The 24,887-nt window shown below is 36.5% G+C and overlaps 1 protein-coding gene and 1 non-coding gene across 2 annotated transcripts; one reads left to right on the plus strand and one right to left on the minus strand.

Moving 5' to 3' along the window:
- The first annotated feature begins 4,787 nt into the window (after positions 1-4,787).
- Positions 4,788-20,535, plus strand: LNP1 (leukemia NUP98 fusion partner 1). The gene is made up of 4 exons (XM_006916551.3): positions 4,788-4,865; positions 7,116-7,307; positions 15,010-15,240; positions 20,041-20,535. Exons 2-4 carry the CDS (start codon positions 7,149-7,151, stop codon positions 20,137-20,139), a joined length of 489 nt encoding a protein of 162 aa, XP_006916613.2. The 5' UTR covers positions 4,788-4,865; positions 7,116-7,148; the 3' UTR covers positions 20,140-20,535.
- Positions 20,536-21,264: 729 nt separating this feature from the next.
- LOC112483732 lies at positions 21,265-21,371 on the minus strand. Its single transcript, XR_003047732.1, has one exon. It is a non-coding gene; the product is annotated as a U6 spliceosomal RNA (small nuclear RNA).
- Positions 21,372-24,887: the final 3,516 nt, after the last annotated feature.

Below are 24,887 nucleotides of genomic sequence, written 5' to 3' on the forward strand. Positions count from 1 at the left end.
CAGCAGAAGCTGCAAAGCTTTCCAAAATATTTCTTCTACCACATTCTATGGGTCAAGCATGTTACTAGGCCAGCACAGATTCATTAGACTCCACCTCTCGATAGGAGAAATAGCAAAAAAGTTGCAATTATTTTTAATCTACCACAATCTTCTACCAAGAATTAACCATTGTTAATATTTTGCTGTATTGTGACACACACAAAAAATATTTTCATGATAAAGACCATCTGAAAGTCTAAATAAATATACCTAACAGCAAAATGTTAGTAGTTTTCTCTTTGAAGTCGAGAACCAGTCAGATTCCAGGTTCTATTACATGGTACTGAAGGTGTTGGCCAAAATAATAAGACGAAAAAAGAAATAAAAGGATATTTGAAAGGAAGAAGTAACTTCTTGTTTATAGACAATATGGTTGTCTCCATAGAAAATCCAAGAAAATCTGTAATCTACTAGAAGCAATAAAATAGTTCAGTTATGTTGCTGGATAAAAGAGTTATACTATTTAAAAATTGGTCCCTCATGCTTTCTAAAGTATTGGCTATTTTGTGGTTCTCCTGTTCTCAGAACTGGCAGACACCCTATTGCTTCCTTCTTTTTCCTCCTGCACAGATGATGTTAGCTCTTAGCTGTTCATGGTTTGACCTACCACTCTCTACTTGGGGATGGGAACATCTCACCTATATTTGCTGTAAAGTTGTCCATGGGTGTTTTCCTCTACAGTTGCTCTAATGGTTTTTATGTGGAGATTCAGAGAGATTGAAAACCAAAGCTGTCTTCATTATTATCTTCCCAGAATACCTTTAGCTTAATAGCATTTTAATCCTGCAGTTATTACTTAGCGAAGTTTCTTTTCTTTTCTTTTTTTTGATATGGGTCATTTTTCTTTTATTTTTGTATGAAATATTTATGGACTTATAGGAAATTATAAATAAATGTACATGGAGGTCCCATGTACCCTCCATCACACCTCTCAATATTAACAACTTGCATAACTATAGGACACTATCAAAACTAGGAAATTGACATCAAATTGATACCATCGATAGGACTTATTCAGATTTCACCAGCTATATATACATGCATTCCTTTGTGTGTATGTTATAGTTCTGCATAGTTTTAGCACATGTACAGCTTTGTGTAACTACCACTGCAATCAAAATACAGAACTGTTTTGTCACCACAAAGCTCCCTCATACTAAACTTTTATAGCCCCAACCTCACCCCCCATCCCTAACCTTTGGCAACCACTAATCTGTTTGTTCTTCATTTCTATGATTGTGGTAGTAAAGCAACATTATATAAAGAGAATCATACTGTATTTATCTTCTTGATTAGGCTTTTTCACTTGGCACTTTTAATAATCTGAAGACTTTCCATTGTTTATAGACTTGAATTTTAATTTTTCTGATTTTTTCCAAATGTCATTATTTTGCCACAATTCCTTTAAATGTTTTGTGATCTACTTTTTTTTATTGTACATTGCAAAAATTTGCCCCTATTAGAAGTGAGACTCAAGTTAAAAGAAAGTGCTGAGACATTACCCTTAAATTCTGTGAAATTGCATTTAATAACTAGGAAGAAGTCTTTTGTGAAGTATAGCACACTTATGAGCTGGATTGATAAAGTTTTTACATAGTGGTAAATTTTAACAAATAGTATATTCAATCTGTTTTAAAATAATAGGTGCTCAGGGATCAAAAAGTCCTTGAGGGGTCATACAATTAATAACAGTCCTAGAGGCAAAGCTGCAAAGATGATCTTTCATCTCTGGCAGATGACAATCAATGCTGTGTTTAAAAGATCTATGGAAGAGATGATGTATTGTCTCATAAAAACCTATTCTAACATCTACCAACTTTGACTATTATGAAGCCTACCATTAGCCAAAATCCTGCAGAACTTAATGATACTGAATGACAAAGTAACTGGATATTTATGTAACCAATTTTTTTGTAGGCAAACCTCTGAAAACACACCTTTATTTCCTTGATATATTTTTTTACATTGACAGTGTATATTTAAAAAAGTTTTTATAATATAAGATGATGAGGAATAAAAAATGATGATGTACCCTCTTTAGGACACTTGGTTAAATGACAAACAACCTGTGTCTTTGGTGATCATCTCAAAAGTGTGGCAAATTTCACAGTAACTTGATAACATTCATGGAAATGAATGATTACATTATGACATTTTGCCTACAAAAGAACATTTCTGATAATCAGGATATTCAGTAGAACAAATGAATAATGTAATCATTCATTTCAAATATTCAAGCACTGCTTTCTGGCAAATAAAAACTGTCTAAAAACAATGATGTGTTATGACCGTAAATATACAAAGAAGTAGCAGCTTAGTTCTTCTGTACATAGCATTTCTCTTCCAGAATGGGACTGGCTCAGGCAAGCTTGAAAGCAGCATAAGGACTAATTCCTCCCTTTAACTGTTAAGAAAAAATGAACTAAAAAAAGCTACTATCACAATATGAGCTATTGAGAATGAAATAAAAAGAAAAAAATAATCGAAAGAATGAAATAAAGAGGAAACCATCTTTTCATTATTGCAGTCTTGTGGGTCAGAGAATGTGAAAAACGGCATTGAAAAGCCACTTCATTTTTACATAGCTCAAGGATAATTTTCACAGATTACGTGGGCACTCATGATATCTGATTGCTTTATGAGAACACATACACCTCAAGCTTCCTACCCTCTAAGAGAAAGTAATTCCTTTAACATTAAGAATGATGAGAAAACACAAACTCAAACTCTAGAAAACTGCAGCTATCTCCACCACTTGACCCTTGGGAGATATCCTGTGGGCTTAGCAAGGCAGAGAATTTGAGCAGGGTCAAAAGGACAGCTCTCTCGGGTCCCATGCCCCTGGCAGCATCTCCTCAAGGCAGGTGTCCAGGCCCTCTGGGGAAGCCTGCTGCTGGCCTTCCAGAGTGGAGCATGGCTTCCTCTTGGGCTTCTGAGTCAGGCTGGGAGAGCAGATCTTCCCCTGCTACTGCTCCACTTCTCCAGGTTTGTTATTAGAACCTGAGTCCAGGCAAAGTGGGGAGGCACCTTTCTCTCAGACTTTTAAAGAAATGGGCGTATCTAGAGGGGAAAAATGGAGATAAGCTAATTTTATATACTGTAGACCAAATTCTTTTTCTTTGGGGGTAACTTTATATCTTGTCGCTTTGGGAAAATTTTTGGCCAAATATTTAAAGAGTTCCCTTTCCTTCCTGTATTGGGAGTCCTGAAGACCCCCAGGTTTGGTGACTGTCTGAAAGGACTCACGGGGCTCAGCACGTAGTTGTATTCATAGTTAAGATTTAATTTACTACAGTGAAAGGATACAAAGCAAAACCAGCAAAGTGAAAAGACAAATAGGTGAGGTCTGGAGGACACCTGTCTTAAGCTTCCAAGAGTTTTTTCCCAACAGAGTCACACAGGACATGTTCAATTCCTTCAGCAGTGAGTTGTGACAACACAAAAAGTGTTATTTACCTGGAGGCTCATTGGAGATCCAGTGCCACATTGGAGAACCAGAAAGTCTCATCATGTTCAGGAATTGGTTAGGACAAAATCTTAAGTTTTCAAAAGTTTTCAGAATGTGTTTACATAATCCTTATCCCTTTTGTCCTGATTATATATTTAGTAAGCAGCCTAGAAAAGGTCAATCCTATTTGGGGACAGCTATATTTGATAATCAAACTGCCTAACTAAGCAGAAAGGTGAGTGAAGTACAATCAGGCTATCAATCCATTGTTCCTAATTTCAAATAACCTGGAAAGACAATAGCAGTGAGACATCCCTGAGAAGATGTCAAGAGTCCCATCTGCCAAGAGTGTGTGTAGAGGTCCCAACCTGTAGCTTTAAATAGAGACCACAAGTTAGGTTTCTTGTAATCCATTGTCTCAGATACAATTAGTCCTTGCATTAGAAACATGGAGCCACCAGCAGCTTGGTTTCAGATGGTCCCATCAGAGAACAAGTCTTTCCCCATGGGCAAGTGTCCCATGTGGTCTAGCCAGCATCCAAGATGTTTTTATAGTTTATGGCCCCAGAGAGGAGTGTCTTAAATCTGCAATAGTCCCAGAGTCTGAGTTCTGTTCATTGAGCCTATGTCTACTTTCAGAAGTTGGAATAGTTCATCACAGACATTATCAGGTTTCAGCCCATCGTTTGTTCCAAGCGATTAGGATCTCTGAATTCAGGATTCAAAAAAGGCCAGAGACTTTTCTTCCTTAGCAACAGCCAGGCTGGGAGACTACAGAGCCAGACAGTGGGCTCCAAGCCCTTCTAAGCTGTTTTTATCTTGTCAGTTTTAGAGTCCAAATTGACCCACTCAAAAATATGCACCTGTGGTGGAAAATCTTCAACCTTTAAGGTTCAGATATCTGATTATACCAACTTATTAACAAACTAAAAACTGCTTTTAAAACTCAAGAAGTGTATTTTCCTGTGGAGATTATCTCTCCTTTTATATTTTCTACCTTTTCCCATAGGCTCCAACAGGCCAAACTCATAGCAAAAAATAATTAGTCATGAAGATTTCAGTACTCAGATACTCAAAGTTTAAATTTTAACCCATCTACCAGCAGCCAAAAGCAAAGAAGTCATATTGGACTAACACCTTTTATGAGGCAGCTTTTCCTGATTGGGATAACCCCTCTAGCATTTATGAAATTATAAGCATATATTATTTTACATCAGTTTTTATCATATATCCAAAGCAGTAGCCACAAAAGAAATAACCATTTAAGAAGTCTCTTTTTTTTTTTTCCTTCACAAGTTTACTCAAACCCAGAACAGCAAATTCAATACTTTCAGGATTAACTGAGACCTCAACTAGAACGTACGGGACTGCTGCACCGGTGAGTACTGCGTCATTTCCCTCCTCTCCATTTTTTCTGGTTTATCTAAAGTTTGCTCCAGCCTTGAAACTGACTTGATCTTTTCTCCTCCCACTTGGAGGAGTAAATGATACAAAGATGCAACATTTTGGCTCTCCAAAAACGTTTTTGGGGAATGTTTGGACCCTTTCTCCTCCCACCTGGAAAAGAGAATAAAATCCACAAACATCACCCAGACTGCACTTTTTAATTCCTTCTCTTTAGCTGCCATGGCCAAAAGCAGCCAATGGATTCAGTGAACCAATACTCCTAGGTTTGGATCTATCATTTTCAAATTCCATAGGTAACTTTTATTTCTCAGAACAGACATCATCTTAGCTGCTATTCCATACTGTGAATGGCTTATGTTGTCATTGGGCATTGAAGGTTCATCATTGTGTCCTCTTTATCCTTCCTTTTCCCAAGCATTACTTTGCTCATATTTCAGTGAGTCAAATTTTACAAGTCCTATTTCTGACACTAATGGTCACTGCTAGTTTGGGAATTTGCTAGAATTTACAGGACTCAGCATATAGTTGTACTTATGGATAAGATTTAGTTTGTTTCAGAAATTGAAAGAAAAAAAAAAAAAAGACATTCCTGTCTTAGGAAGACTAGAAAAGAAGTTTATCCGTAATCAAGTTTTGTGGACAGACCTGGTCTTGCCTCCTCAAGAGAAGTTGTCTTATTTGTTTCTTTAATAACAGAAACAATCTTTTATGTTGTCACAGTGACATATAGTTATAACTTTTATGTTGTCACAGTGACATATAGTTATGACATATAGTTATAACTTTTCCTTCCTCATCTGGGTCAGTGAGAAGCAGGCTGTCTTCATTCTCTGAGAAAAATATTACAAAGTAACAAGAATGCATTTAAAACAATAAAGAAAAATGTTACAAGCCATTTTAACAGAGCTGGTTACTTTCCCTTAGTAACTTATACACTGAAGTAACTCTAGGAGCATTGGTTACAATGCTTAAACTCATCTTTTTGCAGCTTAAGGAAGAATTTTCATGTGGAAAATGGCTAAGAATATCTCTGTTTAAAAATACAAAGTTTTTCAAAGATCTCTTTGGAATGCTGGAAGTGTGGTGAAAAGAGCCTAGATTTTTTTTTTTATTTTACTACTTGCTTCAAACTCGGCTGTGCTGCTTAGTAGTAATTTCCCCTTGGGCAAATGATGACCTATTTGAATCTCAATTTCCTCATCTATGGAGTGTGATCCAAATCTCTCAGTCACTGGGTTTTTATAATGAAAATAGCATATGTAAAATACTTGACTCCACACCCCGCACAAAGTAGGGGCTCTATCTATGTAATATTCTCCTTACCTTGAAAAAAATGCCCACTAAAAGGGACTATAATGTTGAATCTTTATTTATAATAGCTCCAATTGTAAATGACCCAAATGACAGCCCCAAATGACCATCACTCGTAGATTTAAAAAAAAAAAGTAGAATAGTCTTACAATGCGCTATTACACAGCATGGACTACTGTTACTGCAAAAAAAAAGCATGGATAAATCTCACAAACATAATGTTGAATGGCACGAAATAATACATTTATAATTCCATTGAAAGAAAGTTCAAAAGCAGGCAAAATTAATCTATGCTGATTTGTACAATTTACCTGTACATGTAAATTATTTATATTTGTCCACGTACAAATAACTATCAATTAAAAAACTGTTCCCTTTGCCCCAGGAGCTGGATTTTATATCAATATCAATTTTATTTATTAGGACAGTATCTAGCTCTAGATATGACATGTCAATAGCTGGTCATCTTGCAGGCTGCAGTCAGTCTGTCCCTTGTAAGTGGCCCCATTTCAGAGCTGGCCTGGAGCTGACAGGCATATTATAAGGGTCATACTCCATCATCATTGACAGCTGGAGATGCCATCACATGCCATCAGCAGCAAGGCAAAGGGAAAATCAGGCAGTGGACTGTGCTTCCCACCCTTGGGCGACAAGGCATAAGGCCCAGGCAGTGGAAGGATTAAAAAGCCTTTCAATTTAAAAAGACAGGGAGAGGGGAGGGGAATGTGGGCTGCACAATTTATAAATAGACATTACCCGAGGCTGCCTGATGGCGAAGGGGTTGTTTAGTAAATCTTTCTCCTTTAAGGATCCCATTTGAAAATACCAGTTTCATTTTGTCTTTTGGAAGAGATCCTGGGTTTCATCAAGTCAGCCCTGTTGGATGATACTTCTCTCTGCCAAAATTTAGGGACAGGTCTTGGATATTTTGAATCACCTTAACATGGAGCACAAAGATGATGATGATGATGATGATGTATCTTTTGCCAAATGGATGAGCAGCTTCTGGGGTCACAGCTGGATAGAGGAGAATGAGAGAAGACAGCGGGACCTCCATGGATCACAAGATGCCAGTTGCAGGAAAACCTCCCTGCCCAGCCCAGTGAGTTATTGTCACAGAACCAGGGGAGAGCTGGACTAGGGGAGGGGGTTTCTCTTAGATAATTTTTGAAGGGTCCTTTGGTATAAAGTTTTCTTGGTTGAAAATCGGTACTTCCAAATCTTTTTTCACATCCACAAAAATCCCTTTTATTATTTTGTCTTGTCCTCCAAGGGACCTGATTTTCTTCTATTAAGTAATTATTTCTTCATTTTTAGTAACCTAAGATTTCTTTAACTGCTATTCAGGGCTCCTGATGAACCTGAGATAATCCTACTGAGTGATAATATAATTCAAGTCAAAGGAAAGAAACTTGATGTTATAGTTAGTCCTTGTAGCGTCAGCGTGGAACACTGTGTGATTTCCAATAGTCTTTGAAATACTGAAAATAGCTTCACTATTTGGTGACCTCTAAGGAACTGGGAAGTTCATATAATAAATCGCTACCTTTGATATATTTGATATATTTTTTTTAGTTCTCATTTAGTTTCCTGATTGGAGAGGGAGCCAAAATTCTCCCACCCTCACACTCTTTTCCCATGGCTAGGCAGAGAAGCCCGGGTTTGAGGAATAAGACATGAACAGGAAACTCCTGAGAGGGGAATGGGTGGGCCCAGTGAGATATGGACTCTGCAGCAGGAACAAGCAGGGTTCAACTTCAGTGCTAGAAGACCCCACAGTAGACATGTAGGTTCTCTGCTCCACGGTTTTCTTTTTCACAAGTCACTTAGATTTCTAGCTACCAGAGAATCCTTATCCAGCCTTCTGCTTCTGCCAGCCCACAAACCAAGTAAGTTTTAGGGTAATGATATTTTATTTTTAGCTCCAGCGTTCGCAGATGCATAATGCCTGTGAAGTATGTTAAAGTGTAGAAAACATCCTCTTTTATTCCCAGTGATAAGAAAGGTGGAGGAATGAGGCCTCTTTGAGACACAAACATTTGAAAACAGATCTCTTACCAAATGCACACTCAAGGCAAAGGGCAAGTTTTAACACCTCTTTAAGCTTCAGGTTCTTTAAATGAAAAAGAAGAGAGGTTGGGCTGGATGATCTCCAAGAAGTTTTTTTGCTTTAGCTTTATGATTCTATTATAAAACAAGCACCTGCTTATCACACTCTCATTTTAATCTCTCATGTTCCACACTGAGCGAGGTATTCATAATGCATGAACCAGGGCTATGATAAGTTTACAGCTTCCAGATAGTGAGAACCAGGGAGAAAGGAAAAGAAAAATTGCGATTTACTGTTTATCACAACAGCCCTTTGGAGCCACAGAAAATGTGAAAACAAAGGAAGATACACAACATAAAATATAGTTTCTTAAATAAATTAAAAACTATTGGGGAATAGAAGAATTTGTTATGTGTAACATTTCTAAATAGTGTACTTATATCTTTCCCTGCTCAGGCTGGCTTCAGACATTTGCCTGCATTAACTTGTTTGGATGCTCTGAATTCCATAATTATCAGATATGCAGATAAGCATGTGTTTATTTAAGGAGACAAAGCATGGAATAAAAACAACAACCTAACTGAACAGAGTAGACAGAGCACAAAAGTGCAGGCCGCAGACCAGGGGTCCCAGGGCAATGTGGGCAGAGTGTTGGAAAATAGGGTGCTTGATTCTTCATCTCTATTCACGTAATGCCATGTGTTTGTGAAGTGAATCTGTAACTGGATACTTAACTTTTCCTAACTCTAAGATGTGTTCAAATTTCATACTTTAGAACAATTAGGCTTTTAATTTTTGTGTTTTGCTTTGAAGTCAATGAAAATAACTTAAAAGAAAAATTTACTCTTAGCCGTATCTTTTTTCTTCTCTCCTCACTGCTCTAATCTAAGGTTCTTCCCTCTCGGAACCTGTTAATAACTATGTCCGTTAGTATTACATGCATAGGAAGAGAAGAGCTTTCTCCTTCTTTACTATTTGAATCTAATATGGCTTTTCAGCTTCGTGATTCTTGCAAAACCATAGTCATGGAGTATTAATTCATTGAATATATTTATTTAAAACCTACTACGTGCCAGGCATTACAAGGCACAACAGGGTACAAGAAGACATACATGGTCTCCATGCTTGTGGAACTTCCGGTCTAGCAGAAAATACAAATTTGTTGGAAAGCACAAGGTATGACAATGGGTAAAGATTAGTCCTTCTCAAATAACACTACTTTTCAACCAGACTTATTATAATCTGTGATTGCTGATTTAAAGGGAATTAAAAATATCTAACTTTATCATCTTGATTGTCCTTGGTGAAAAATAAAGTGGTATGAAGGCTCTTTTGTTACTGAACTGATCTGCCCTCCCCTTCCATCATCACGTGAATACAGACTTGAAGTAAAGCAGTTTCCATGTCAATTACTTATTCTACTTATTGAAAGTGGATTTTTAATACTTTGATCTAGTATTCGAATAGATCTTTGATCTATTCAGCTTTCTAGTCATCTTCTTTTTCAGCTTAACATGGTTCTGTTAACATTGTTCCACACAGTTTGGGCCTAGTGGAAGAGAGGATCAAACTAAATGAAAGACCTCTTTGAGGAGAAATTGAGATCACTGACCTAGGGCTTTGTTAACTCCAAATAGACTTTCTGAGTGCTTCTTCTGTGCTCTGAGGTAGGCACAATGTGTGCTTGTCCACATAACATCATTTGAGGGGATAAGGGATACGAAGTACACCTCTACCTACCTGTACACAGGATTTTTTTTTTTAATTTAAAAATAAAATCACCTCCCCCCGCCCACCCCATGTTATATTCTCTTCATATTCTCAATTTAAAGCAGTAGAAGATATTTTTAATCTTTATTTTTATCCTTGGTTGACCTTAGAGTGGTACGCACTCTCTCTCCACACACGTGCATCAAGGAAAGGCCAAATGAACACACAGAGAGAGTGCAGCCCTCTGCGAGCCAGGAAGAAGGCTCTCACCAGGAGCGGAACTGGCCACCACCTTGATGTTGGAATTCCCAGTCCTCTAGAACTGTGAGAAATAAGTTCCTATTGTTTAAGCACCCCTAGTCTGTGGTATTTTGTCATGGCGGCCTGAGTTGACTAAGATGTCTTACCAAGTTTATACCAAGAATGATGATCACTGGATAGTGGGGAGCTAGTGGAGAAAATATTACTATACAAGATTGAATTTAATGACATTTGGGTTTTGATCTCAGTGGCATGTGGTTTAGCTACTTTAGTTTCTAGATTAGTGAAACAAGTCCTTGAATTGTCCCTTAGGAAAGGTTCCAAGTCTGAGCATAAGCTCCAAGGAGTTTTTCTTATAGCTTTCTTTTGTTTAGCTAGTTATGGCTTATGAGTCTTGATGACAGTTTCACTTAGATTTACTGGGTATGACAGACCAGGGCCCATTTATGTCCTCCTTTTAAAAAATTATTTAACTGAGTGGTTTAAATATCCTTTAGTTTCCCTAAAGGATATCCAGTGGATGATATTAAGCTTATCTTTACTGTTTCGAGAAGAACTACCATTTTACCAGTTGTAAACTTGAATCATTTTTTTCCCCTGATGCTGTTTCCATATGTAACTAGTCAAATAATTTACAGCCCTCTTGGCTCTGATGATATCATTAGACTATGTTACAAATTATTCTTTTAGAATAATTCCTAAAGCCCTACAAATTATTATTATTACTTTTGTGATAGAATTCTGTTATAGCTGGTACTTTGTTAAAAGTCACATGTACAGGCAGTTTCATATAGAAATAGAGGGTTCATATAGAAATAGAGGGAAGTTTTTGCTGCTGTTCAAGATAAAAGTTTAGAATTATTAATCCAATGAAGAGATGTCTCATGCTTAGGCATGGCACTTTATCTCTCCAGAAAAGTCACTAGTCGTATAAATCTTAGGCAAGTCACTTAGGCAAACTAAGATTCATTTTCCTCAGCGGTAAAAGGGGGAAGAATGGCACCCTTATAGGATTTGTTCTGAGGCTGGAGATCAAGGACGTGGTCCCCAGAGTGCCTGGTACACACTGTGCACTAAGACTCAACATGGGTCTTATTATTCTGACACCTGGATCTTTCTCCTCATTGTTTCCCATCTTGCTGTTAGTGGGTGGCTCAGATGCTTGTGTTTGCTTAGAGGGTAGAAGGGATACAATTGAAGGGTGATTGCAATAAAAGCCAGGATAAAGAACAACAAGGAGTTAAGCTCTGATGTGAAGATATTACATAACCAATTTCTTTTAAAATGAGGTCACACTTGGGGTCACAGAGTGCATAGGATTTTATTTGATAGCAATGATTTTCTGGGACCACTGTGGAAACAGCTATGCAGTTTAGAGCACTCTTCTGAAATGAGAGTTAGGGCACTGGGTAGTTATTGCCCTGAAAGTCAGTGCCTGCTCTAGGCTCTGTAGCTGCCCTCCCACCCAGCCCACTTGCTGATGAGCTCAGAGTGTGGGCAGATCCCATTCTAAGTGACAAAGCCTACTTTACAGTGTGGGAGATGGACCAGTAAGGTTAGTCGATGGCTGTGGAGGCGACATGTACATACTCTGTAAAAATAAGCTACTTAGGGCATTGATTCATATCTTTGTGAGGGAAATTACATTAGAAAGGCATATAAAATTCCAAAAGTAGAGCTTGCAAAGTAAACATTTTCAAAAGTGGGAGCTTCTTTCTATAACCAATTTGAGTGCTCTTTTAAACTCGTTTCTCACACTTTCAAATCAAAACAAACTGGAAATCCCATCTGATATAAGGAGATATTAAGTGTATCCTTTATTTATATTGTGACTGAAACTCTTGCCATTCATTCAGGCCTCTCAGCAGAAGAGGACATTTGTACAAACATCAACATTTCATTTCCAGTCTCAAATTTTAAAATTTTATTTAAAAAAATTTATTGTGGTAAGAACAGTTAACATGGGATCTACCCTCTTAGCAGATTTTTATGTATACAATAAAGTAATTTAAAGATGGAACTAACTCATCTTGTGTAACTGAAATTTTATATCCACAGATTAGCAACTTTCCATCCCTCCCCTCCTAGCCCCTGGCAACCATCATTCTATTTCTTACTTCTATGAATTTGACTATTATAGATATCTCATACAAGAGGAATCATTCAGTATTTGTCTTACCGTGTCTCAGTCTCAAATTTTTAAAGTATTATTATTTTTTTCCTGATAATGTAATATACGATCACTGTAGAAAACTTGAAAAATGCTAAAAAGGAGAAGGAAGCAAACAATTCCACAGAGAAAACTTTTGATGCAGTTTGCATCAAAATGCTAAAAAGGAGAAGGAAGCAAACAATTCCACAGAGAAAACTTTTGATGCAGTTTGGTATGTTTTAAGACTGCCCAGCTGATGGTGTCACCCTAGTTCGAATTCCTCAGTGCCCTTTCATTCTAGCCCTTCTCTTTCCTTCAGGTTCCCTTGCTCTCTAGCTCCACCAAGCTTCTATTCTTTTCACTCCAGCAAACTCCTTCTGTGGCAGGACCTATGCACATATGGTGCTTATCCTCAGGCAGAAAAGTGTTCCGTGTTCTTCAGTTAACCCTGCTCATCCTTCAGATTGTAGCTTAATTGTCACTCTCATTGCACCTTGACACTTTATAACATTTGGCCAATGATGTAGGCATATATTCTATTTGTTTTGTGTCTATCTCCTATGCAGACATAAGCTCCAAGACAGGCACACTGTGCCTGTTTTGCTCTCCAAAATATTTACAGTAACAAGTACCATGTCTGACCTATAGTAAAAGGACTTATACATATAGATTTACCTCATGTATCTTAGCAGCTTTATAAATCTTTAACCATATTTCCAATTATTGTTTGAGAGTAAGTTTGAGACTGTGTATTAGTTTGCTTGGGCTGTCATAACAGAACACCACTGACTGGGTGGCATAAACAACAGAAATTTATTTTCTCACAGTTCTGGAGGTTGGAAGTCCAAGATCAAGGAGTTGGCGGGTTTGGTTTCTTCTGGGGCCTGTCTCTTTGGCTTATAGATAGCCATCTTCTCACTGTGTCCTCACATGGTCTTTCCTCTGTGTGGGCATATCCCTGGTGTTTCTCTGTGTGTCCAAATTTCCTCTTCTATTGGACAACAATCTGACTGGATTAGGGCCCACTAATGGCCTCATTTTAATGTCTTCTGTATTCTATCTCCAAATACAGTCACCTTCTGAGCTACTCACATAGGGCTTCAACATATGAGTTGGGGTGAGAAGAGGACACAATTCAGCCCATCACAACATGCAGTGGATGGATCCAAGCAAGGGAAGATTTGAAGCCTCTTGACACAGATTGCCAACAGCTTTTTAGGAAGGCCGTATATATTTGTAGGCCAACCAGCAAGGAATGGCAGTGTCTGTCTCCCTGCATTCTTGCCAATGTTGTTATCATTAAGAAATATTTTTTTTCTGTCCTGAAAGACAAAATTGTATGTTAACTCATTTTACGTAATCTTTGACTACTAATAAGCATAAATAATTTTTTTACCACTTAGTATTTCTTTTTCTTTCATTCTCTATACACTTATTCCTCCAATATATATTTAATGGACTCATGCTATGAATAAGGCAAAGTGCTGTGTAGTACTGGTATGCTAGCAGAGAATGTAACATAGCCCTTGATGTCAAGGAGCACATGCAGTTTAATGGAGAAGAGAGAGGTGTAACAAAATTACCCAAATTATCGATTACTGTTGTGATGAGTATTGTGATGGAGAAGTATGAGATCCCAGGAGAGCATCTAACAGGGACCTGAACCAATCAGGGTGGTAGGAAAGGCCTTCTGCGGAAATGCAGTTTCTATGGTGACTGAAGGATGATTAGCCTTTAGTAAGGTAAAGGAAGTGGGTGAGGTCACAGGCAGAAAGATCCAAGGGAAACCAAGTGGTAGAGGCAAGGAAGACTGTATCTAGAGGGCCCTCGGGGCAACTGAGTTGGACGCTATTGAATGATTAAAGACCAAAATGCACAAAGAGGTTGGCCACAATGAGACCCACATCCTGACCAAAAGTAGCTGTGGGTGCAAAAGCTAGGTTAGAGTGGGGTGGGGAGTGAGAAATTGAGAGAGCAAGTGTCACAGTTCTTTCAGGAAGTTTGATTTCTCTGAACTATTTCTCCTTTGATCATTTTCCAATGCGATTTTAACACTGATGTCATTAAATTACATGACCACTGTGTTTCCCTATGTGTATATAAGATATACTTATGTATTTTCAGGACATTTATTAAAATTAGTAACATGTAGCAAATACATTTTTTGTTTTTTTGTTTATTATTTAATTTGAAGTTGTTTTTGATGCATATTAGCTTTATTTTTATGTTATTAAATTAATTTTCCTCTTATGACTTCTTTTATTACTCTTCTGCTTAGAAATTCCTTCTTCATGCAGAAATCATATAAATATTCACCTTTATTTTACTTCTTAAACATTTATGGCTTCATTAAAATTTTTTTGATCATTTTGTAATTTACATATATATATCGATTTAAGAGTTGAAATGCTTCATAATACTGCCTTAATGGTGGAGGAGCAACAAAGCCAGTCTTGGGATATTCTACTTAATTTTAACCAATTGACTCTACTGCTGCATTGTAGGAGAAAGGTTCTACTGATTTCAGTTCAACTTAAGATTTATTTAGTTAATAATTTATGAATATTCTGTCTCTGTGCTAATATTGTACAGCCTCTTTATATTGTAAAATTTTTTATTTTGTATTTCCAGTTTCCTGTGCTTCCCAGGGTCATAACATCTGACAGCCATCCTAGAAGGCATTCTCATGAGGACCAGGGATTTCGATGTTGTACCTACATGCGAGATTACAAAAAACGCTCAGAGGATGGGTCATTTAAGGAGCCACTGAAATCAAAAAGAAGATCCCATCCCCAGATTCAGACATTTTCAGAGTCTTTTGAACAGCAACTGTGCTTTAGAACCAAACGCTCTGTCTCTTTGGTATGTAAACATTATTGAATATTTAAGCCACTTTAGAAAAGAAAACCCAAAGGGTTCTTCCTCATCAGGTTTGAGGAGAACAAATCTAACTTATTTATTTATAACTTGGAGATCTTCGAAAAATGGCACTCAGTTTTAGATAGCCCAGAAGTACATAACTTTTTTTTTTTTTTTTTTATTGAAGACATCTGGTGTAGGAAGAATTTCTGGAGGACTATTAGTGGAATGTTTTTGTTACTGAGGTCCTCTTGTTATTTGAAACTGCTTTCATCACCTTTATTATAAATAATTGTAACTCCTTCTTTCACTATTTGGTGATGAGAAGAACTGCCCCTACTGTTCCTGTGCTTTCATATTTAATCTAGTGGCAAAGAGTCTATGTTGGTCTCATGTTCCCCTGTACTTTAAAAAACATACAGAGAGACTATCTAGGAAGTTGCCAGGAGTAGGAATGGTCCAGGCATTCACAGTGGCCTTGGGAGTGTTAAGTAAAACACAAGGGAGAGACAAGCATAAAAACAGGAGAAGATTAGAAGCTCCACTGATGATGTCAATACATAAAGTAATAAACTAGAGATCAGTTAATTTGGGAGTGGTTTTTCAAATCTCCTAGCAGCGATGGCTGTTGGGACTGTCACTGTGCATCTTTGCCCCACTTTTGTCAGAGTGACCCTATGTATCTATGCTCCCCCATCAGTAGGCTGCTCTCTTCACCTGATCATGAGAGGAATATGGAAGGAAGAATAGTAAACAGCTGTCATTTACTATATCTAAACCTCATCAAGAGTTCCTGTTTTGTCTTTTTTTTTTAGTTAAATTTATTGGGGTGACATTGGTTAATACAATTACATCAGTTTCAAGTGTACAATTCAATAATATGGCATATGTGTATTGCATCATGTGTTCCCCACCCAAAGTCAAGTCTTCTTTCGTCACCATATAGTTGACCCTTATCTACCTCCCCCGTCTCCACTTTCCCTCTAGGAATCACTAAACTGTTGTCTGTGTCTATGAGTTTTTGTTTGTTTGTTGCTTTTAGTTTTATATCCCACTTATGAGTGAAATCATATGGTTCTCAATTTTTTCTGTCTTACTTATTTTGCTTAGCATGATATTCTTGAGATCCATCCATATTGTCGCAAATGGCAGTATTTCATCTTTTCTTATGTCTGAGTACTATTTCATTGTATATATGTACCACATCTTATCTGGTCATCTGTCGAAGAACACTTTGGTTGTTTCCTTGTCTTGGCCACCATGAATAATGCTACCAGCAAGGAATGACAGTGCACATGTCTTTACAAATAAATGTTTTAAAAATTTTTAGATAGATATCCAGAAGAGGGATTGCTGAGTTATACGGTAATTCTACTCTTAGTTTTTTGAGAACCTCCTTACTGTTTCCTGTAGTGACTACGCCAATTTACATTCCCACCAGCAGCATATGAGGGTTCCTTTTTACCTACAACCTCACCAACACTTGTTATTACTTGTCTTATTGATAATAGCCATTCTAACAGGTGTGAGGTGGTATCTCATTGTGGTTTTGATTTGCATTTCCCTAATAGCTAGTGAAGTTGAGTATGTTTTCATATGTCTGTTGGTATGTTTTGTATGTTTTCTTGGGAGAAGTGTCTGCTTAGGTCCACTGCCCATTTTTAATTAGATTGCTTGTTTGTTGTTATTGTTGTTGTTGCTATTGTTGAGTTGTATGAGTTTTTTATATATTTTGGATATTAGGCCTTATCAGAGATGTTGTTCATAAGTGTCTTCTCCCAATCAGTTGGTTGTCTCTTTGTGTTATTGATGGTTCCTTTTGTTGTGCAGAAGCTTTTTAGTTTGATATAGTTTCATTAATTTATTTTCGCTTTTACTTTCCTTGCCTTTTAGGTCAAATTCTTTATACTGTTTTTAAAAAAATGTGGTTTCAAACTCAGAGCAATGTTACAAGGATAGTACAAAGAATATTCCCTTCATCTAGATTCCCTCCAAATGTTAATGTTATCATATTTACCTAACCCTCTCTCTCCTGCTCATCCCCAAACAAGGGCACAAGAACATCCTATTAAACAAACATTCTCTTATAAAGTACAATAATTAAACTCGGGAAATTAACACTGATGTAATACTTTTATATCTAATCTATTGACCTTATTCGTATTTTTCCTGTTGTCCTGATAATATTCTTTATAGGGAAATTCCAGATCATGTGTTGTAACCAATCCATACCCTCTAATCTCTTTTACCATGAAGCAGTTCTTCAATCTTTCCTTGTCTTTCATGACATCAGCATCTGAACAGTACAGGCCAGTTATTTTTTAGAATGAAGCTCAATTTGAGTTCATCCGATATTTCTTCATGATTAGATTCAGAGTATGAACTTTTGACAGGAATAAAACAAAAATGAAAGAATTCCCGTTTTACACCTGATCTTAGCCAAAAGGCCAAGAAGTGATAAGGAATCCCATTTTAAACAGAGACTCATGGACGTGGACAATGGACTAGTGGTTACCAGAGGGGAGGGGGAAAGGGAAAAGGAGAAAAAATATATAAATAAAATGTTAAAAAAAAAAAGAATTCTCGTTTTAAAACTACATCTTAAAGTCATTAATTATATTAATTCAGGAGACTTACCTGCCTTAAATTCTTTCTGGAACAAGGTAGGATATAAATACATTTTGAAAAAAATTTAATCTGAACAGTTCTTTGTTGATTCTCAGAACAAATTTCACATAATAAGATATCATCTTATGTAATTGCTTATACGAAACCATTTGCTAATATTATTATAAGTCCTAAGATGGGTAAATGTAAAATTAATTTTCTTACTTAAACAGACATTTATTACATTATTCCTAAAATATAACATATATTTGTTCCATTTATTTTCCAAGTCCTTCCTTCGGAGTGCCAAGATAATCAAGGCAGCACTTTCAATGTTTTTTTTACTGAAGAACTCTTTTCATGGGTATATATAATAACTAGAAACTTGCTTAGGATTTACAAAATTATTTATTTTTTCATATTATGTAATAAGTATATATGGTAAATAATTTTAATTAAATATTTTATTTTATATCAATTTTAAAGAGTATATTATAAAGTTTATCATAATGCAACATTAAAAATTTAGAACATATGCAGATACTTTAAAACATTTTCCTATTTAACAATCAACACACTTTTCTAAAGCTAACTATATTGAAAAGTGTGATTTCTCAGTGAATTTTAAAATGATATTTATTGTCTTTGATTTGGGGCCAAATGAATACTAACATCTGTCATGATGTTAGTATTTAAATTTTATATCTTTTAGCATCATAAAGAGCTTTTGTGACCTGATCATGACCAACAATGTTAAATTCTTTCATTCTGATATTGAAAAACTCAATTGGCTTATTTTCATAATCTTCACATTTTGCTTCTAAGTCATTGAAATAAGAAAAATATATCAGGCCATTATTTACTAGCATTTCTTAGACAGTCTTTACTTTCAATAAGGGAAAAGCCAAATTGGAAATAATCATCACTATATTTTCTCTTTTTTATGTTATTCTTATAAGTATTAGAGACTTTCATGACTGCTAAATATAAATTTTGATCAGACTGTTGGATCTAATACAAATGTTGGATCTAATGAAAATAATCTGGAGGCACATTTATAGAGATACTACAGTTTTTAAGTTCCTCTTCACTTGTATCTCTGCTTCATCATTTGTTTTGCTTTCTGACTTTGACTAATGGACAATTATAGATAGAAATGAAATAAGCTAGGTACTGTATAAAAACAATTTTACATTGTAGAGTTACTGATACCACTGCAATAACTTGACATCTCTATAACTCACCCCGTAGGGCTAAGTCATGACCTTTCTTATCTAAGTGCCACTCACCACTGTGTATGTTCATTTGACAGGCACTCAGGAGTTCCCCAGGGTTTCCAGTTCAAATGGAGGAGGAGGAAGATGATAATTTCATTTCTTTACTGTAAAAAACAGAAGTATAAATAGATATCGTCACCACATTGATCAATACCTTTTTTTTTTTGTCAGTAATTCCTTTGAAAGGCACTCCTTGACCATGGAATCTAAGGAAGTACACTCCCTACTCACCCAATAGTTTCTTATCAAATCACCCCGTTGATGGTTATCATTGCACTTACCATTATCTGTTATTCTCTTGTTTCTTTTTAGGTTTATTGATTGATTGTCTGTCTCCCTCCACATAGGTGTAAAATCTAGTATGTTGGGTCTCTGTAGTTAGTGCTGTGTTTCTTGATCCTAGAACAACAGTATGTGTTCAATAAATCAGTGAATGTGTAACCTATTGGGGTAACCTGTTGGGGACTATTAATGTGTTTGGATATTATTTTGCCATTTCATTCTTCATGCAGGCCTCATGTTAAAACTAGTCCAAATCCTACTATTACTGTAATTTAAAGGAGTGGACACAGGGAGTTTAGACTATTGCATGTTTGATTAACTTGCCACATTCCTTTTCAAAAAGCGATGAGACTATTAATTTCATCGTTTAGTGAAATCACATCCCTCCACATGTGAGAGGCAGGGTCAGAGTCATGTTCAGGTTGAGTTTCTTCCACAGACATCCACTGATGCTCAAACCCTCTTTTCCTTTTATTTATGACTAAAACCTTTATAGTATGCTAATTTATTACAAGAAACTAAGATGTAGAAGTCTGCTAAACGATCAGGGTTTTATTCATTTCTGATAATTAAGAGAAATGTGAAATGTTGTCAGCCATTGGCACATGTCTACGCTTTTCTGATCTTTGTCTTTCAGGGACCTGAGAGCAGAAAAGAAAGAAATGAAAGAGAATGCCTACAGATGGAGATAAGTTCCTGCCAGAAAGTGAAGGAAAGAAAGAGCTCTAGGAAGTAAGAACACGAAGAGGCGTACATGACCCCCCTCTTAGAAAAAGGGCCCAAATAGCATTTTGTTTCCACATCACAGCTACAGATACTACTGTGTTTTTTGAGTCCCAGTATACTATGCTAAGGGGTGGTGCTGTAAAAGGGTGTCTAGATGCTGAGTGATAGAAGTGGGTGGATGGTTCTGCTAGCCCCTAGAAGACTTGCAGCATACTCCAGCTGCTTCTGGTGTCTTAGTTGAGAGTTTGATCTGCTTTGTTGCCCTTTTATAGGAATAAGAAGAATAAAAAGTATTTTAATAAAGTAATTCTCGAAAATGTAAAGAAAGATATTTAAAGAGCCACCCACACATCTACACCAACCCATCTTTCCCGTCAACCTCGCAAATAATTTTGAATAAACGTCATTGGTGTGCCTCTTAAATTTGCTTCCTTATCAGAAGTAATTTATGTAAGTATGTCTAATGGCCTGTGTTTAATGAGAACGGGTAATTAACATGCCAAGTACTAGGTTGAGGTCTTTAATGCATTACCCAAAATAATTCTCACCACTCTGAGTTGAGACCTAGTACCTTCACTAGCTGGCTGAGGAAACTGACATTTAGAACAGCTCAAGACCTCACAGGTGTGGTAGCAGAGTTCGGGCCAGAGTCCAGTTCATTAGGACTCATGCTCCTAACCTGAGGCAGGGCCCTCATTTCGCCTAAGGAGTGGGTCGCCACTTACTGTGTGTGTGATGTGTGTAGGAATGAGCAGTGTGAGGAAAGCAGAAGTGGGAGTGGGTTACCATTTTGATTACAAGGGCGGAGACTGATCCTTTAAGGTTAGTTTTATGCTCTGGATTTTAACTTTATAAGGCCATATTCTTTTATTGTCATTTATTAATTATTTTTATTGAAATATAATTGACATATAACATTAGTTTCAGGTGTATGAGAAAATGATTTGATATTTGTATATACCGAGAAATGATCATCACAATAAGGCTAGTTAACATCCATCACCACACATAGTTACAATTTTTTTTCTTATGATGAAAACTTTTAAGATCTACTCTCTTAGCAACATTCAGATATACAATACAGTATTATTAACTGTAGTCACCATGCTTTATATTGCATGCCATGAATTATTTAAAAATTATGAAACATTTTACGAATTTGTGTGTCATCCTTGCCCAGTGGCCATGGTAATCTTCTCTGTATTGTTCCAATTTTAGTATATGTGCTGTTGAAGTGATGACTTTTTTTTCTTATTTTTTCAACTTTATTAAAGTATAATTGATAAATAAAATTATATATATTTAAATTGTACAATGCAATGATATGGTATATGTTCACTTCATAAAATGATTACCACAATCAAGTTAATTAACACATCGAGGCCCTATTCTATCGATATTTTTTTCCCTAGGAGAAAAGATTCTACAATTCTCTAATACTTCCCTGATTTATTTTTCTTTCATCTCTGTTTTGGATCTTCAAATGATCCAGGGCACTAGTCTCCATTTTGCAAAGAAGACTATCTCCCCAAATTACTAGTCATAACTAATACCATCGTCAATTGATTATGTAAGATGCAAACTAACTGACATAGACATTAGAAAGAAGGAAAAGGAAAGAAGAGCAAAATAGTGAAATAAAAGTACAAAAGTGATGATCTTTGATTTAAATTCTTTCAATTTGCATGCAGCTTGTACCTTCAACCATTTTGAGTTAACACTTTCACGTGTCCTTTTACATGAAGCATTATGCCTTTTACACATGTAAAAGATAACTTCAAGCTTTTACGCGGTGATGTTTGCGTTATTTGACACCACTGACAGGGGAGGATGAAGCCTAACCTACAATCAAGGACTGCATTTTGCTGTAGTTGTGGAGAAAACAGTTGTTTCCCCATCTTTTCTTCAGGTACTTTTCCATCTTGCCAACTAAGTTTCGAATTTGGTGGGTCCCCCCTCTCCAGACCTTTCTATAGGGGCCAGGGCTGATGAGCAGATGGTCTCATCAGCCCTGGCCCCTATAGAAAGGTCTGGGGAAGGTTGGACCACCAAGGGGAAGAAGAGATACCTGGATGGAGTTCCCTTTGGCACAGTGACTGGCTGGCCGAGACAGTAGTTACCTCCTACTCCAGCTAGGAAACCTGTGAAGGTTCTTCCCCTCCTTGGACTAAGAATGGCAGTACCTAGAAAAATCATGACTAGGCATTTTATCATATATTTCATCAAATTGGAAGGAAGTCTATTTTCAACATACTTTCAGGACCCTACCTAGTATGTGGAAGAGGGAGTGCTCTCTGAAAACGAAGTTGCCAGCTTACTACCTTCTTTATATCATGAAATGATACTTCTAATAAAAAATACAGATGAAAAAGAGTAAAAATTAAGTCTTTTATTGTACCTACTCAAAGATAAATATGGTTAATACTTCAGTGTATGTCTTTCCAGAATATTATTACACATACATAAAAAAAAATATTTTTCAGACATGAGATCATTTCAGTTAATATCATTAACCATCTTTTCAAATCAGTATATTGGACTAGTGCATAATTTTAATGGTTCCTTTCCAACAGCCTTTAAACATGCTCAAGTCTCTTCCATCTTAATCTTCCCTCATAATAAACCAATAGCTACCATACTTGATATTGAATAGTTGCCACTATCTTTTCTTTCACAGAAAACTTGAAGAGTTATGTACTTATCTTCCTCGATTTTCAGTCTGTAGCAGTGTGACTCTTATCTTTACCTTCTAAATTAAAGTTCCCCCATGACCTCCTTACTGTTGAATTCTATAAAAACATCACTTTACTTACTTTGCTTGACTTTCTGGCAGCATCTGACACTGCTGAACATCCTCTCCCTGTTAGACTGTTGTGACCAAATTCTTCTGGATTTTCTTTTGCCTCTCTGTCACTCTGGCTGGGTTTGGTGAGAGGTCCTTATCTCTTAAATAATGGTTTTCCTCTGGACTCTGCCCCTCACTTTCCTTATTCTCCTTATTCTCGCTGAGCCATCTCACACATCCCCACTGTGTCAGCAGGATCCCCAAGTCTATCCCTGTGGTGCAGACCTCTCTCCTGAGGACCACGGTCACATACACAACTGGCCCTTGGACATAGAACTAGTTGCAGGTTTCAAAGGCATCTCAAACTCGACTTTTAAAAGTAAACTGTTACTTCTTGCCCTGTCGACCCCAATCTGACCTCGTCCTGTGTTCTCTATCTCAGTGAATGCTAACACGGTTTACCAGTTGTTAAGCAAGAACCCAGTTAAGTTTGAAGCCATCTTGTACTCCTCTAATTCTCCATTCAAATAATCATCAACTTCTGCCTATTTTGCTTCTAAATATCACTTGGATCTACCCCGTTCTCTCCATTTTCATTGCCATTACCCCGTTGCAGGCACTTTTTATATTGTCTTGACTCTGAAAAAAATGATAATATTTTGGATATATTTAAATACAATACATGATTAAAATTTTTTTTTCTTGTTTATCTCCATGTTTTTAACATGACTACTAAAAATATTTCATCTAGATCTCATATTGTATTTCTGTTGGACAGCATTGATCTATATCTTGACTAACTCTCAAGCCTCCTTTTGTATTATTTGAATTTTACTTTTTAAGTTCTATTGAGCTTAAAAAGTATTGGAATTTAATTAATCCATGATGCTATTTGGGGTTAACAGACCTAATACTAGTTAAAACATTTTAAAATTTATTATATATCATTCTGTCCTCTCTTCCTTCCTCCCTCCCTTTCTTTTTTCCTTCCTTCTTTCCTTCCTTCCTTCCTTCCTTCCTTCCTTCCTTCCTTCCTTCCTTCCTTCCTTCCTTCCTTCCCTCCTTCTTTCCTTCCTTCCTTCCTTCCTTTCTTCCTCCTCCTTCCTTCCTTCTCCAAATAAAATGCCTCTGTCCATTCATATTCTCTTCTGTGATATAGTATAACTCATGTAGGTTTTATCATGTAATGTAATGATTTTCTTACATGTTTATCTTTCTATCTAGACTGTGAACTCTTAATGGCAAGAACCATATCTTAATCATCTTTGCATTTCCATAACTGAACATGCGCCCATTGCATAGTTGTGACTCAATATATATAGTTTGAGAGTGTCACTATAAATAACTAGGGTCCTAAAATTTGAATTAATTCTGCCTATTTTAGGCAAGCCACTGTCACATATTAGTCTCTAGGAATGAAAAAATTGTATTCGTAGTTAATATTTTTCCCCTTAAAATGAAAACTTTTTAAACTTATATAAGTAAAACTTGACACGCTTTCTAATAATGTAGAACCATATAAAATAGAAAGTGGAAGTGCTCCAAAAAAGCCCAGTGTCAGAATTATGGACTTAATACAGTTCATCATTATGGTCAAGGCATTCTGGTTTCTCTAGTCCAGGGGGCAGACTTGAGCTGACATTTGGACAGGTAATGCAGAACGCAGAGAAGCCTATCACTACTTTCAAACAGAAAGGAGAGAACTGCAGCATTTACTGTCAAAACTCTCACAGGTTAAACAAATTAAATGTTGGGTAATTTTTATGACTTTTTAATGTATTTAAAGGAAAGATGACAAACTGGTTATCTCCATGGGACACAAAAGGAGAAAGAGGGCTTAAAATACTGTGCAGAAGATTTACGTTTGCACAATGGGAAATTTTTAACTGGAGAAGAGAGAAATTATAAATTCTGATTTTCTCTGCCTTTGCAGTTTTTAACATCCTAGTCTAACCTTAGATTTAATAATTCTG

Source organism: Pteropus alecto, unplaced genomic scaffold, assembly GCF_000325575.1.
Source record: "Pteropus alecto unplaced genomic scaffold, ASM32557v1 scaffold164, whole genome shotgun sequence".
Classification (NCBI taxonomy): Eukaryota; Metazoa; Chordata; class Mammalia; order Chiroptera; family Pteropodidae; genus Pteropus; species Pteropus alecto.